The 11184-nt window shown below is 45.4% G+C and overlaps 1 protein-coding gene across 2 annotated transcripts; it reads left to right on the forward strand.

Annotated features, from left to right (window-relative positions):
• Positions 1 to 736: 736 nt before the first annotated feature.
• On the forward strand, positions 737 to 10075 carry LOC119139053 (serine/threonine kinase 11 interacting protein). 2 transcript variants are annotated; one of them, XM_037279417.1, is made up of 25 exons: positions 737 to 1204; positions 1717 to 1919; positions 1996 to 2070; positions 2206 to 2301; positions 2372 to 2479; positions 2567 to 2638; positions 2702 to 2831; positions 2894 to 2997; positions 3079 to 3168; positions 3239 to 3280; positions 3353 to 3514; positions 3604 to 3673; positions 4191 to 4613; positions 4683 to 4894; positions 4970 to 5080; positions 5157 to 5370; positions 5809 to 5930; positions 6003 to 6234; positions 6515 to 6615; positions 6682 to 6779; positions 6907 to 7097; positions 8353 to 8437; positions 8854 to 8936; positions 9363 to 9592; positions 9659 to 10075. In XM_037279417.1, the coding sequence occupies exons 1-25, from the start codon at positions 1132 to 1134 to the stop codon at positions 9797 to 9799; spliced, it is 3468 nt and encodes a 1155-aa protein (XP_037135312.1). In that variant the 5' UTR covers positions 737 to 1131; the 3' UTR covers positions 9800 to 10075. The 2 variants fall into 2 exon arrangements, with proteins under 2 accessions (XP_037135312.1, XP_037135303.1); XM_037279408.1 differs by having other exon boundaries at positions 740 to 1204; positions 6506 to 6615.
• The last annotated feature ends 1109 nt before the right edge of the window (positions 10076 to 11184 follow it).

Below are 11184 nucleotides of genomic sequence, written 5' to 3' on the forward strand. Positions count from 1 at the left end.
CATAATGTCAAGGCTACAGAATTTGAAATGGCAGGCATTGCGGTATTTTAGAGGAAAAATAGTCATGTCCCGATAAGAAATGAATGTAGTCGGTTATCAAAAACCAAAGCAGAAGTTTGATTCCCAATTTAAATAACATTGGCAGCCATTGTGCATTTGAATGATTCAATTAATGTTTCAAAACAGCCATTCATACGAATGTGCTGCACTGTACTTTAACGTCAATTAGAAGTTGTTGTTTTTAAATATTCTGCACATTTAAAGAAAAAAATGTACTGGACTGAATTAAAGTGTGACAGAGCGGTCTTGTCATGGGTGCACCTGTACTGCCTAGCAAATGAGATCTAATATAAAAACTTTATAATGACAATATCCTGCCTTATTGGGTAATAGTTTAGTAGTTTTTGTGTTTTAACTGGTCTTGAGAGGAGTTTTGAGGCGTTAGTAATATTTGTGTGACACTACTTGACTAAAAAGTGTAGGTGTGTGCACTTCAACTCTTCCGGAAAATGCAAATACAATAATAAACAAGATTAAATCAATACATCAATGTCACAGTATCAACAAAAAAAGAGAGAATTGCAATTATGCACATAAAGAACAGAACAGTACAGAAATAGCGTTGATTCAAATTTTAATTCAAGTTAAATTTTCACACATTTTATGTTGCTCAATGTAATGTTACAGAATTTAAATAAGTATATAAAACCCATTAATGAAAATAATAAAGTCGACATCTAAATTTGGTGCATCACGGCCACCGTAGTCGCTTCCTTGTCACGTGACACAAAGTTGTCAACACCATGAAAAACATCACTTTCGAGTACTGTACTGTGCAGCGCAGGAAACTTCTGCATTTGTGACAAGTTACTACACGTTACGGTTGTTCGTCAACTAGTCGGGCTTTAATTGTGCGAATATCATGTCAGCATGACACGTTTTAGCTTGTGACCAGGAAGTGTTTTAGCTAGGTTAGCCTGCCAGCTAGCTAGCTGTCTGAGTTCGGAATGTCAGCTGACAAGTGCTCGTTGACACATGGCTGTTTGTTTGTTCAGATTGTAATGTTGGTGTATTTAAAACCCAGAGGCTTGTCACTTTAGACAGCAGCTCAGTGCTACAACGCCAGCTAGCATGTCTCGTTCTTACGGTGGGACTGGCCAGTCGTCTCTTGTCACTAGCTTGGCAACACTTCTCCGAAATAATGGTGAGTCTTAAACCCTAAACAGGATTCATGGTAGTGCTGCTTGATTCTCTCTTCCTCTTTCAGTCTAGTCTTAGATGATATAAACAGGGGGGGCATTAGAATGTGAATTTTGTAGTTCAATTATTTCTCTTAATTCAATTAAAAACTCGATATGGGGTTAATTTAGTCAGAATGTGAAGGCATAAATGCCAACAACTCGTTTAGCATACCGCCCTTACAGGATTAAAAGAACAAAACAGAATAAGAAATCCGAAAATAGAGCAAAACAACGACAACCAAAATAAATGAACTCTAACCAAAACAATTAGAGAGAAACTTAATTTTAATTGATCTACTGAAACAAAAATGATGACAACCAAAATAAATGAACTCTAACCAAAACAATTACAGAGAAACTTAATTTTAATTGATCTACTGAAACAAAAATGAAGTTTTCCCCAAATTTCAGATTGATAAAGATGTGCATGTATACAATATTGGCATGTCAGTTGTCCACCCGCCTCCATATGCAGGCGAGTTAGTGCTGGGAGGCAGCAGCACGCTGACCCTGCCAGCGACGAGCTTGCAGCAACTCACCCGGCTGTTTGAGCAACACTTGCTGTCCAGGAACCAGCAGCATGGCTTCCTGGCCCTGCCATCCCATCCAGCTGACACTGCATCCTTGCTGCAGCTGCAGTTCCTCTTCGACATCCTGCAGAAGACCATTTCCCTAAAGGTGATTTTCAGCTGTCAACTAATAAATGACGAATGGAATATTCATTATTTGAAAACTATCTGCGTGCATTATGCAGCTCATCAACCCATCAAGTTCAAGACTGGAGTCTGGGGTGAAGGTTTTCCCGTTCAAGTCTTTAAAGTGTTTGGAGGTACTTTTTGTGTAAATATAAACAAAAACAGTATTATTTCATTTATTTAGCATCACTCAATGTTGAATGCTATGCTGAGTAGATTGTTAAAATGAAAAAACAAAAAGCATCCTTCTTTGGTATTTCTCTTGGCAGCTGAAGAACATCCCCCCTCATTGTCTCGAGGGTCTCCGAGGCGTTTACTCCCAGTTGGAGGTCTTCATCTGCTCAAAGAGCCTGAGCTCCCTGGAGGTGCTCTCAAAATGGCCGGTCCTGCGTCTGACACTTGTAGTGACACCGCTTTTGCGACTTGTTCCTGCAGGAGTTGCTCTCCCTGTGCGGCGGTGACCTCAGCTCTGCACTGCCGTGGTTGGAGCTACACACCCTCAACTTCAGCTACAACTTCATTGTCTGCCTTGACCAGTCTTTAGTGAGTCAAATGACCTGAGGAATCATTTAACATACTACCTTATCTATCTTTCCCCCCCCTGACACTTGCACTACACTCTTATCTTAGAGTCTCTTGAACGTCCTGAAGTCTTTGGATTTAAGCCACAACAAGATTCAGGAGTGTGCAGAATTTCTAAAGGTCAGACATTGAGTGTTTGCCTCCTGGTTTTTGAACTGTAATGATCTGTCCTTTCTCTCTCAGCCTTTGAGTGAGCTGGAACATTTGAATCTCGGCTACAACTGCCTGCAGAGGGCGCCAACACTTAGCATAAGCGCCAGGGTCAAACTGCTCACGCTCATCCTCAGGAACAATGAATTGGAGACTATCAATGGTACACAGCACACATTGACTCGCACATGATATGTTTCTCTTAATGCATTTGGCTCTCAACAGGTGTGGAGCAGTTGGCATCACTCCAACACTTGGACCTGGCCTATAATCTCCTGGTGGAGCATTCCCAACTGGCTCCTCTCTCCTTGCTCCACTGCCTAAACACGGTGAGGACGCACACGTGAATCTATCCACGCAGGTCATGCTGCAGAGCGTTATTTTAACATGCCCATGTCCCCTTCATGAAGTTGAACCTGGAGGGCAACCCGCTGTACTTCCGGAAGACTCATCGCACGTATACCGTCCGACACCTCTCGCCTAAGGCCGTCGGCCTCAGAGTGGGTAAAAAAAATGCTGGTGACATAAACGTGAGAATTTAAATCCCATTCACATGTCGGTTTCTTCCAGCTTAAACTCAATGGCGTCCCGCTCTCTTCTTCCGAGTTGTCTGTAAGTGTTCTTCAGCGTGAGATGCTTGCAAAGATCTGCAGCAGTCTAAAAGGAAAATATTCTTTTCACCAGGCTCTGCCGAAAGTCGAGCAACTGATTGTCCGGGTCCAGTCGTCCCCTCCGGCAGAGTTCGAGCAAAGTCACGCAGACGTGTCGAGTGGAGCCGGGGAGCTCAGCGATAGTCTCTCAGTGGGGGAGGTGCGAAGCTCACGCGGACGCAAAAAGAAGTCCCGGGTACGATGGAAGATGCTCATTCAGTCTGGTTGAGTTGGCAACTGGGATAGTTTGGAAATGTTTGAAATAATTCTATTTTGCACGCCAAGGTTAAAGTGCGCCGAGCAAGTATCTCAGAGCCAAGTGATACCGACTACCGGGTTGTGTCCTCCTCACAAGGTGGGTTCTTGATACCTTTTCTTTGTGCTTCTTTTAAAATCAAATCAGTGACGTGCCCTGAGGTTCATGACTGGTGACGCGCCGATTCCCCTGGAGTCGCATATGAACCCAAAATAGAAGTGTGTTTCAATTTTGATCCTATTTGAAACATCTTTCAGTAAATGTTCAAATAGAATTTCGGATTATTTTCCCCCCAAAGAAAATCAATTTAAAGCACGGACATAACTAAAATGGAAACTAATTTAATGTAGGCATCATTCATTCATTTATTTGTTTGTTTATTTATTTATTTCCAGCCATAAAATAGAAACCAATTTAATGTAAGCATCATTATTATTATTGTTTTATTTATTTATTCATTCATTCATTCATTTTATTTAATTTTATTGTTATTATTTTGTCATTTTCTTCACATGCTCATATTCACAGGGCTCTTTCGGCCCTGAATCTGATCCTGCGTGTTTTTCAATTTGTTAAGCTATGGTGCCTATCTAAGCACTGTGTGCTTCCTCTCTAGACATTGTTCTTCCACACCAAGAGGAGATTGAGCGCATGTCCAGTTTCAGAGAGCAGCTGGGTGAAGACTGGTTGCGGTACCAGCACCACTTAGACGTAGATGCAGCTCCGCCTCCTTCCAAAACTCTTCACGGCTTGGAAACGCTCTCCAACAGCCTCGAGGCCCCTCTGCGTCCACCTCCGGAGGTTCTTCCTCCGCCACTTCTCACATCTGAGCCCAGGGTGCCGGAGGCAGAGGCGGAGGCAGAGCAAGAGACAGAAACAGAGTCCACATTACAGTGGCCCAGTCAAAACACTCAGCACTCTGAGTCCACTTTGGAAGACACTCCGGTCCCTTCCACCAGACACAGTTTGGACTCCCACAAGTCACCGAGGCAGGAGAGCGGCCATTCCAAGGAGGGAGAACGTGAGGAAAACCTGGGAGGTAGTTATAAAAAAAACACGTTTGGCATATGTTATCAAACAGAACTTGATGGGTTATTTTGGAGTGCAGTGGACCAGTGTCTGCCGCTCCTGGTGGGTGTCTTACCTGACAAAGAAGAGGAAGATGACCAGAGTCAGGATGAGGGGAGGAAGGAGGTGTTTCTGCGTGTCAAACAGAGCCATTTGCTCGAGGTCGACATGCAGTCCGGCCAGGAAAGGTGCTGTCTGGAACTGGACTGCCTGGCCAAGGTGGAGGCCACGCAGGCAGCTTGGACCCGCAAGGTGAAGTTGCTTTTGCGGCCTTCTGTATCAACTTGTTTTTGCTTTAATTAACTGGAAATTGTTTCTTTCTTTCAGGAGAGCAAAGTAATGTTACCTGCTGTGGAGATCCAGTTTGACTACATCATGAAGGAAAAGAGGCGGAGATGTTACGTCCTTCTCGATGATGACCCGCAGCAGGCCCTTAAGGTTGCGTCACAAGCACAGAACCTGGCTGGGACCAATGACACGACCCCGAAGTCTTACCGTAACCCTTCTCGAGCAGGATCTCGTCGACGTGCTGTCACCCGTGGCCGAGGCCAACCGCCGTCGTGACGTTCGGCTCCTTCCAGGCCGTCTTCATTTGCAGTGCCTTCGCTGCGGGTCAGAGTTCACGGAGGCCGGAGGTCGAGCGAGGAGTACACGGGGCGTGATGCTGCCAGAGGGCGCGGATGAGCACGACGGCAAAGAGTTGATGGAATGCGATGACGGCGACAAAGGTGAGCAAGGGCAAGCAAGCTAGGTCATGCAGAGGCGCTGAGTCATTTTGTCAAAACAAATTTTCTTCCAAAATGAATGGAGGCTTCTGGCGGAAGGCGTGTTTGAGGACAAATCATCCAATCGCTTATCTTCCCCTTAATCTTTCTTTTGGGCTTCATAATCAACAGCTGACAGATAAGATTTAGACAGACCGACATGATTTGACCACTGTTGATGTCGTAAAACCTGCACTGGCACGCAATCTCCACTTTGTCCTAGAAGATGTTTTGATGATTCCTCAGCACCGGCTGAGACTAGTTTGCTTTGAGACATTGCCTCAAGGTTGTTTGCTTATACTTCTTCTGCCCTGCAATTGACTCGCAACCTGTCCAGGGGGCAACAGTTGATGATGGGTTTTAATTTTTTCCAAATCTGTGTATTTTCTTTTTTTCTCTCAGGACATTGCGATACCTGTCCTGAATGTGGAAGTGACCACTTGATCCAGCTCGTTGGCCAGTCGTTTCCTTACTGCAGTACACCAATCCAACGTCCATCAAGGACCACCGATGAAGACAGCGAGGTGTCGTTCATCGTCACTGGAAATGTTTCTCCCCGTACTTTGAAAAGCAGTCAATGTCACACTCTGCCACAGTTGAACCGTAGCAGTGATTGGGAGGAAACTGCCACAGCCGCCACGGAGGACCTCGATTTTTCCACCGCGCAAGGGGGTTCCATCTCCATGGGGGACGGCGGGCTTGACTCTTTCTCGCTGTCCTACAATGCTGAATGCCAAAGCGAGGAGGATCTGGCCGGCAGCTACAGCTACAACGCCGTCAGTTCCACGCCGCCTGCTATGCAGCCTTCAGGGATGGCCAACTCCACTGGTGTGTGCGTGCTCGCTTCATTCAAACGCAATTTACCGACTCGCCAACTCGGCGAGAATTTTCGGCCACCGTTGAAATCGACTTGTTAACAAAACGGATGTGTGTTAAGCGAATCAATTTCTTTTCTAGCACATTTTATCAGCACATTCTAATGTGGTTTTCCTTCCTGTGAAAAATAGCAAGTGGCGTGTTTGTTATTTTCTGATGAAATGTCATCTTCAGCAAGCAAAAATTCCGGAAGGCGACTTAAATCTGAGCGGCTTTCCCTCAGGTGACTTAGACCTGCTGAACGAGGCCTTTGAGGCGGTCGACCATCGGCTGAAGCTTTTCTTGGATGTGGATGTCTTTGTGGAGGAAGAGGAGCTCCGTTGTTTCCTGAAGGTGAGTAACCGTCGCGCTCGCATTCCACTTCCATTTCTACCGGCTGAATGTCCATTTCACTTTCAGACGTCACTTGTGAGATTCGGGGAGCCGGAAGAGTTTCTGTCTCTGGTGGTGGTGTCAGACAAGAGAATTTATGTGCTTGAGGTCACATCGGGAGCCAGGTGAGTGGCTGAGCAACTTCTTTGACTTGACTCCAAAGACTTTGACTTCTTAAATTCTGTGTTTTGGACTAAAAATGTCATTTACTGTTTTGGGGAGTTACTGCCACTAAGTGCATTCCCTCCCCAGCAAAAAGCAGCTCTCCGATTGGCTCCAAAAGCGTGACTGCCACCCAATCCTGGAGCTCAGCTATTTGGAGGTGGGGCTTGGCTCTCAGAGCATCCACATGGCATTTGAAGATGGGGAACTAAGGGGCGGGGCCTACACCCTCCTGGTGCGGGACACTTCACGCTGCAAAAGCTTCTTTGGCCTGTTGACAGGTAAGAAGGAGCAGAAACCACTTCCCGTCCAACATGTGGAAAACACATAAAATGACAACTCGTGTTGTGTGAGAAAGACACTCGCTGACCCTGTCCTGCTCCGCTTTTTGTTTCGGCTGCTTTTAACTCAACAAAATCTCAGCGTTATCAAGCTAAAACGAGGCAAAGATCTGCTCCAGCCCAACTCGTCTGCTTGTCAGACCAGCACCCGGAAGGAAAACCCTTGATTAGGCCACTGGAGGCCCCAGGAATGATGGAACAGGATAATTCACAGTCTCTCAAACAAACATGTTTTGATGGGCGTGCATAAACGCCACCCAAGTCTGCACGTAATTCCTGCTTCGGTTGACCGCGTTCAGGTGGAAAAGATGCAAGACGCGGTGGCGTCATTTACGAGTCGGAACTTGGATTCAAATCATTGTTCACACGGACAGTCGTCAATTTACGAGCGTTTGACTTGCAATACAAATTAAGCAGTGGCGGAGCTAGAAGGGGGGCCCGCAGGGGCACTTTCCCCCGCCCACACCAAAATATGTTTGAACCCTCCTGGTGCCAGACTTTGTGGTGTTTTCAGATTTTCCCCCAAATTTTTGTCAACCTGTTTATTAGCGTTTTCTGAATAATTTGGGAGGTTTGTAAAAGATTTTGTTTTGTGGACTCCCTGTGATATCCACATCCATACTGTATAAAATTATCATAGGCTTTACCTTTTTAATTTTTTTTTTTGTTAAGGCTGTATAAATTTAAACAGTAAATATATAATTTATTTCATATATTTAAAATTTTGAATTGATTATATTTTGTAATTTAATCCAATTGAATTGTAAAAGTAAATTTAACATGTTTTGACTTATAAATTTACAACTGCCTCTGGGAACCCAAGTTGAGGATTTTGTTGAAAGCTGTGCTCTTGAAATCTACCCTGCCCCTCCTAGCTATTGCTATGCCACCATTCTTGGAAGCTGCATTGTGCTGCGGACATTTTATCACCCATCGCCGCTTTGTTGCTGCAATAGTACACCCCAAAGCACAGGACGCACTGTTGCAACACACAGTCTGGGATTAATTTCCGAAATTTTCCATGAAGCTTTGGGTGTGACCTTTTTTATTGTCGTCTCCAAATCTAAATCGGGACGCCGTTTACTTTCATTGTGTTCGCAGAGATTTTTCGCATGAGAAGAAGGAATACGTTTCCAGGTGGTTGTTTGTACGCAGACATTCGCTTCAAATCTTTTTTCATGTCATCTTTCTGTAGGCATTGTACGTGAGATGGCACACCGCTCCGACAGCAATCTGAGGTCAATCTCAACCGCCAGACTCAATCCTCAACACCATCTTTGGTATTTCAACACAAGCAGCGAGAAAAGAATCGTGCCAACGAATTCATTTTGATCTGGACGCACATCTTCTCTCCATTACAATCAGGATTTTTTTTTTTCCTTCATCTTGTAGCATTGCTCTGTTAAATTAGCTGGTAAACCGCACCTTGATTAGGACCATGTGTTCCGCGGCGAGACTTGCGTATGTTGTTGTTTGCCACCTTTTATTTGTATGTTTTCGTCCTCTGAAGCGGAAAAGCACCGCTAACGTAACAGTTTGATTTCCAATAAGAAACCCGCACGAAACGCGGTCTCGGCAATAAAGTCGTAGCAAGATATGCTAAAATGCTACATTGCCGATTCTTTTCTTCCGAGTCGTCCAAAGTACTGCGTGTTCTTTTTGTGTTCATGTTTTCCTTGTTGTTTTTTTCCGCCAGGCCTCTTGTGTGTGAAGACATCCAGACAGATGTGGAGGATGGCCAGCTGCAGTTTTGCTACATTTTGGCCTTTTTGCTGCAAGGTTAGCCACTTCTCTCGGCTAGCATCTCGATGGAGTATGTAGTCGCAGGTTATGTTCATTTGTGCCGCCCTGTCTAAACTTTTCCTCGGGCGATTTTGTGATTATGCGCAACAGCTGCACATATCAGCGGAATTGCTCTGGCATTTGAGCGTGTCTCGATCTGCCTCGGGCGGGCGGCACGGTGGCGGACTGCTTAGCACGTCGCCTCACGGTTCAGAGATTTTATTGTTTGTGGAGTTTGCATGATCTCCCTGTGGCTGCGTAGGGTTTCCTCCCACATTCCAAAAACACGTTGGTAGGTCAACTAAGGACTCCACATTGTAAACTATCCTGTGATTGGCTGGCAACTGGTTCAGGGTGTACCCGCTGTGGCTTGGTACAGAAGATTTTCGAGGAGGTCAAAAGTTGTCTCTTGTGTCTTCCCAGACAACACGTGGGCCCCGACGACGGTGCTGGCGACCCGAGAGACTCTGTACCTGCTGAGCGAGGACCACCAGTGGGCGAAGAACACAAAGCAATCGGCGGCGGTCGACGGCACCCAGGAGCCGAGCAGCGGGAGCTTCTCTGTTCTGGAGACGCTTCCCATCAGTTGCGTGAGCTCCGTTCACCTGTGGCCCGATGAGCAGCGACGGATGGACATCAAGCTCTACGACGAGGTGAGCCACGCTGATAAATTGGCGCCTTGTGGTTTTGATTGAAGCCCTCGTCATTTTGTCTTTCAGACACAGCAAGAGGAAAAGACCTGGCACGTGCGCTCGGAGAGTTCTGAGCTCCTCCAGCCTCTGCTGGCGTGGGTCCGAACACAGTGGGAAGCCATGTTTGGCGTTAAGCTACACACAACAAAGTACCACACAGAAACGTAACAATGGTACTTTTTTTTTTTGGTACGTGCCCCTTCAATGCAGAAGATGGGCCGGGGAGAGTTGTGAATTTTTTTTTTTTTTTCTTCTGAGCAATGGCATGACCTCTTGCACATGTGAAGCTGTCATCACGCACATATTTGAGTCCCTCCCAACATCCTGCAGCTGTGAGCGTTCATGTAATAATTTATTTCTTCACTAATGTCTTTTTATTTTTTGTTTTCTATGACAGCAACTGTGTTTGCAAACTGTGTGTATAAATACGTTCAAACAAATGCACTTTATCGGTTATATTTCTGACTACAATCTAATTTTGAGTTGGTGAGCTTTCCTACGACGATGAATTAGTCGACTTTCAGAAGAGTTGGACCGAGTGGCCACGGAAGGGGACCTCTGGGCTTCCCTGCTTAAGCTTCTAATCCCACAACGGAAGCAGAAGGAAATGGATAGATGGGGGCCAGCTGTTCTTCTGAATTGATCCTCCTGTACTGAGCATTTCAACATTCCCAACCAGAACATCTGTACTAAGATGCAGGTCTGATGCGTAACTATCTGAAGGATGAGTGATTGGTGGAAAACAAGGAAGTGAGACAGGCGATTCTTGCCTTGCCACTCAGTGGGCCACAAATGGCCCCCGGGCTGTAGGTTGGACACCCATGAATATAGGTTTTGGATTCTCGCAGGCTGTTTGACCGCAAGCTCAGCCCGCCCCGCTCCAGCAAAATTCCGTATCCCGTCAGAGTCGTGTGAAGCCTTTGCTAACAAAACGCCATTGGGTAAATATTTCTTCTTGCCACCAGTACGCCACATGTGTTGTGCACATGATGGTGAAAGTCACGGATCACCTTCCGCTGAACCCAACAGAAAATGGGACTTTGAGAATCCATCGTTTGCGTTGTTTGACAATTGCCTGTCTGCGGCGGAGCTAGGGGTGAAAGGTCATTGTCATGTGCAAAGGATGTGCAAATTGTTATCGAATTGCGGTGGAAATTGTGGATTCTTCAATGTTGGCGCATCTGGCGGCAGGAAGGAATTGTGAGCTCCGACGCCCCCCCCTTGTGCCTCTCATCCAAATCATTTGACCCCTGAGTCTCCAGAAGAAAGTGTTCTTTTACAAATAATGGCACAATATAAAGTTGTGGCGAGGGAAGCATTTTGTGACAAAAAAAAGCACACCACAGCTGGATGAGTTGTTGGATTGTGGTTTTGGTGAACATTTCTTGGCATTTGAAGATGCATGGCTGACTTTTTACCCTCTTTTCATCTCCTGAGGATAAATTGATTTTAAAAGATTGTTTTATTTTCATTTTTTAAACACCACCACGTTATCTACTTTTGTTCATTTCTAATTAAAAACTTCAGATTTTATGCGCATTTTATATTCTGGT

This window comes from Syngnathus acus, chromosome 2 (genome assembly GCF_901709675.1).
Source record: "Syngnathus acus chromosome 2, fSynAcu1.2, whole genome shotgun sequence".
Lineage (NCBI taxonomy): Eukaryota > Metazoa > Chordata > Actinopteri > Syngnathiformes > Syngnathidae > Syngnathus > Syngnathus acus.

Coding starts and splice junctions, on each gene's coding strand:
- LOC119139053 (XM_037279408.1), top strand. CDS start 1,132: ATGTCTCGTTCTTACGGTGGGACTGGCCAGTCGTCTCTTGTCACTAGC. Junction 4,614..4,682: donor ACGTGAGGAAAACCTGGGAG/GTAGTTATAAAA, acceptor TTTGGAGTGCAG/TGGACCAGTGTCTGCCGCTC. Junction 5,931..6,002: donor CCACCGATGAAGACAGCGAG/GTGTCGTTCATC, acceptor ACTCTGCCACAG/TTGAACCGTAGCAGTGATTG.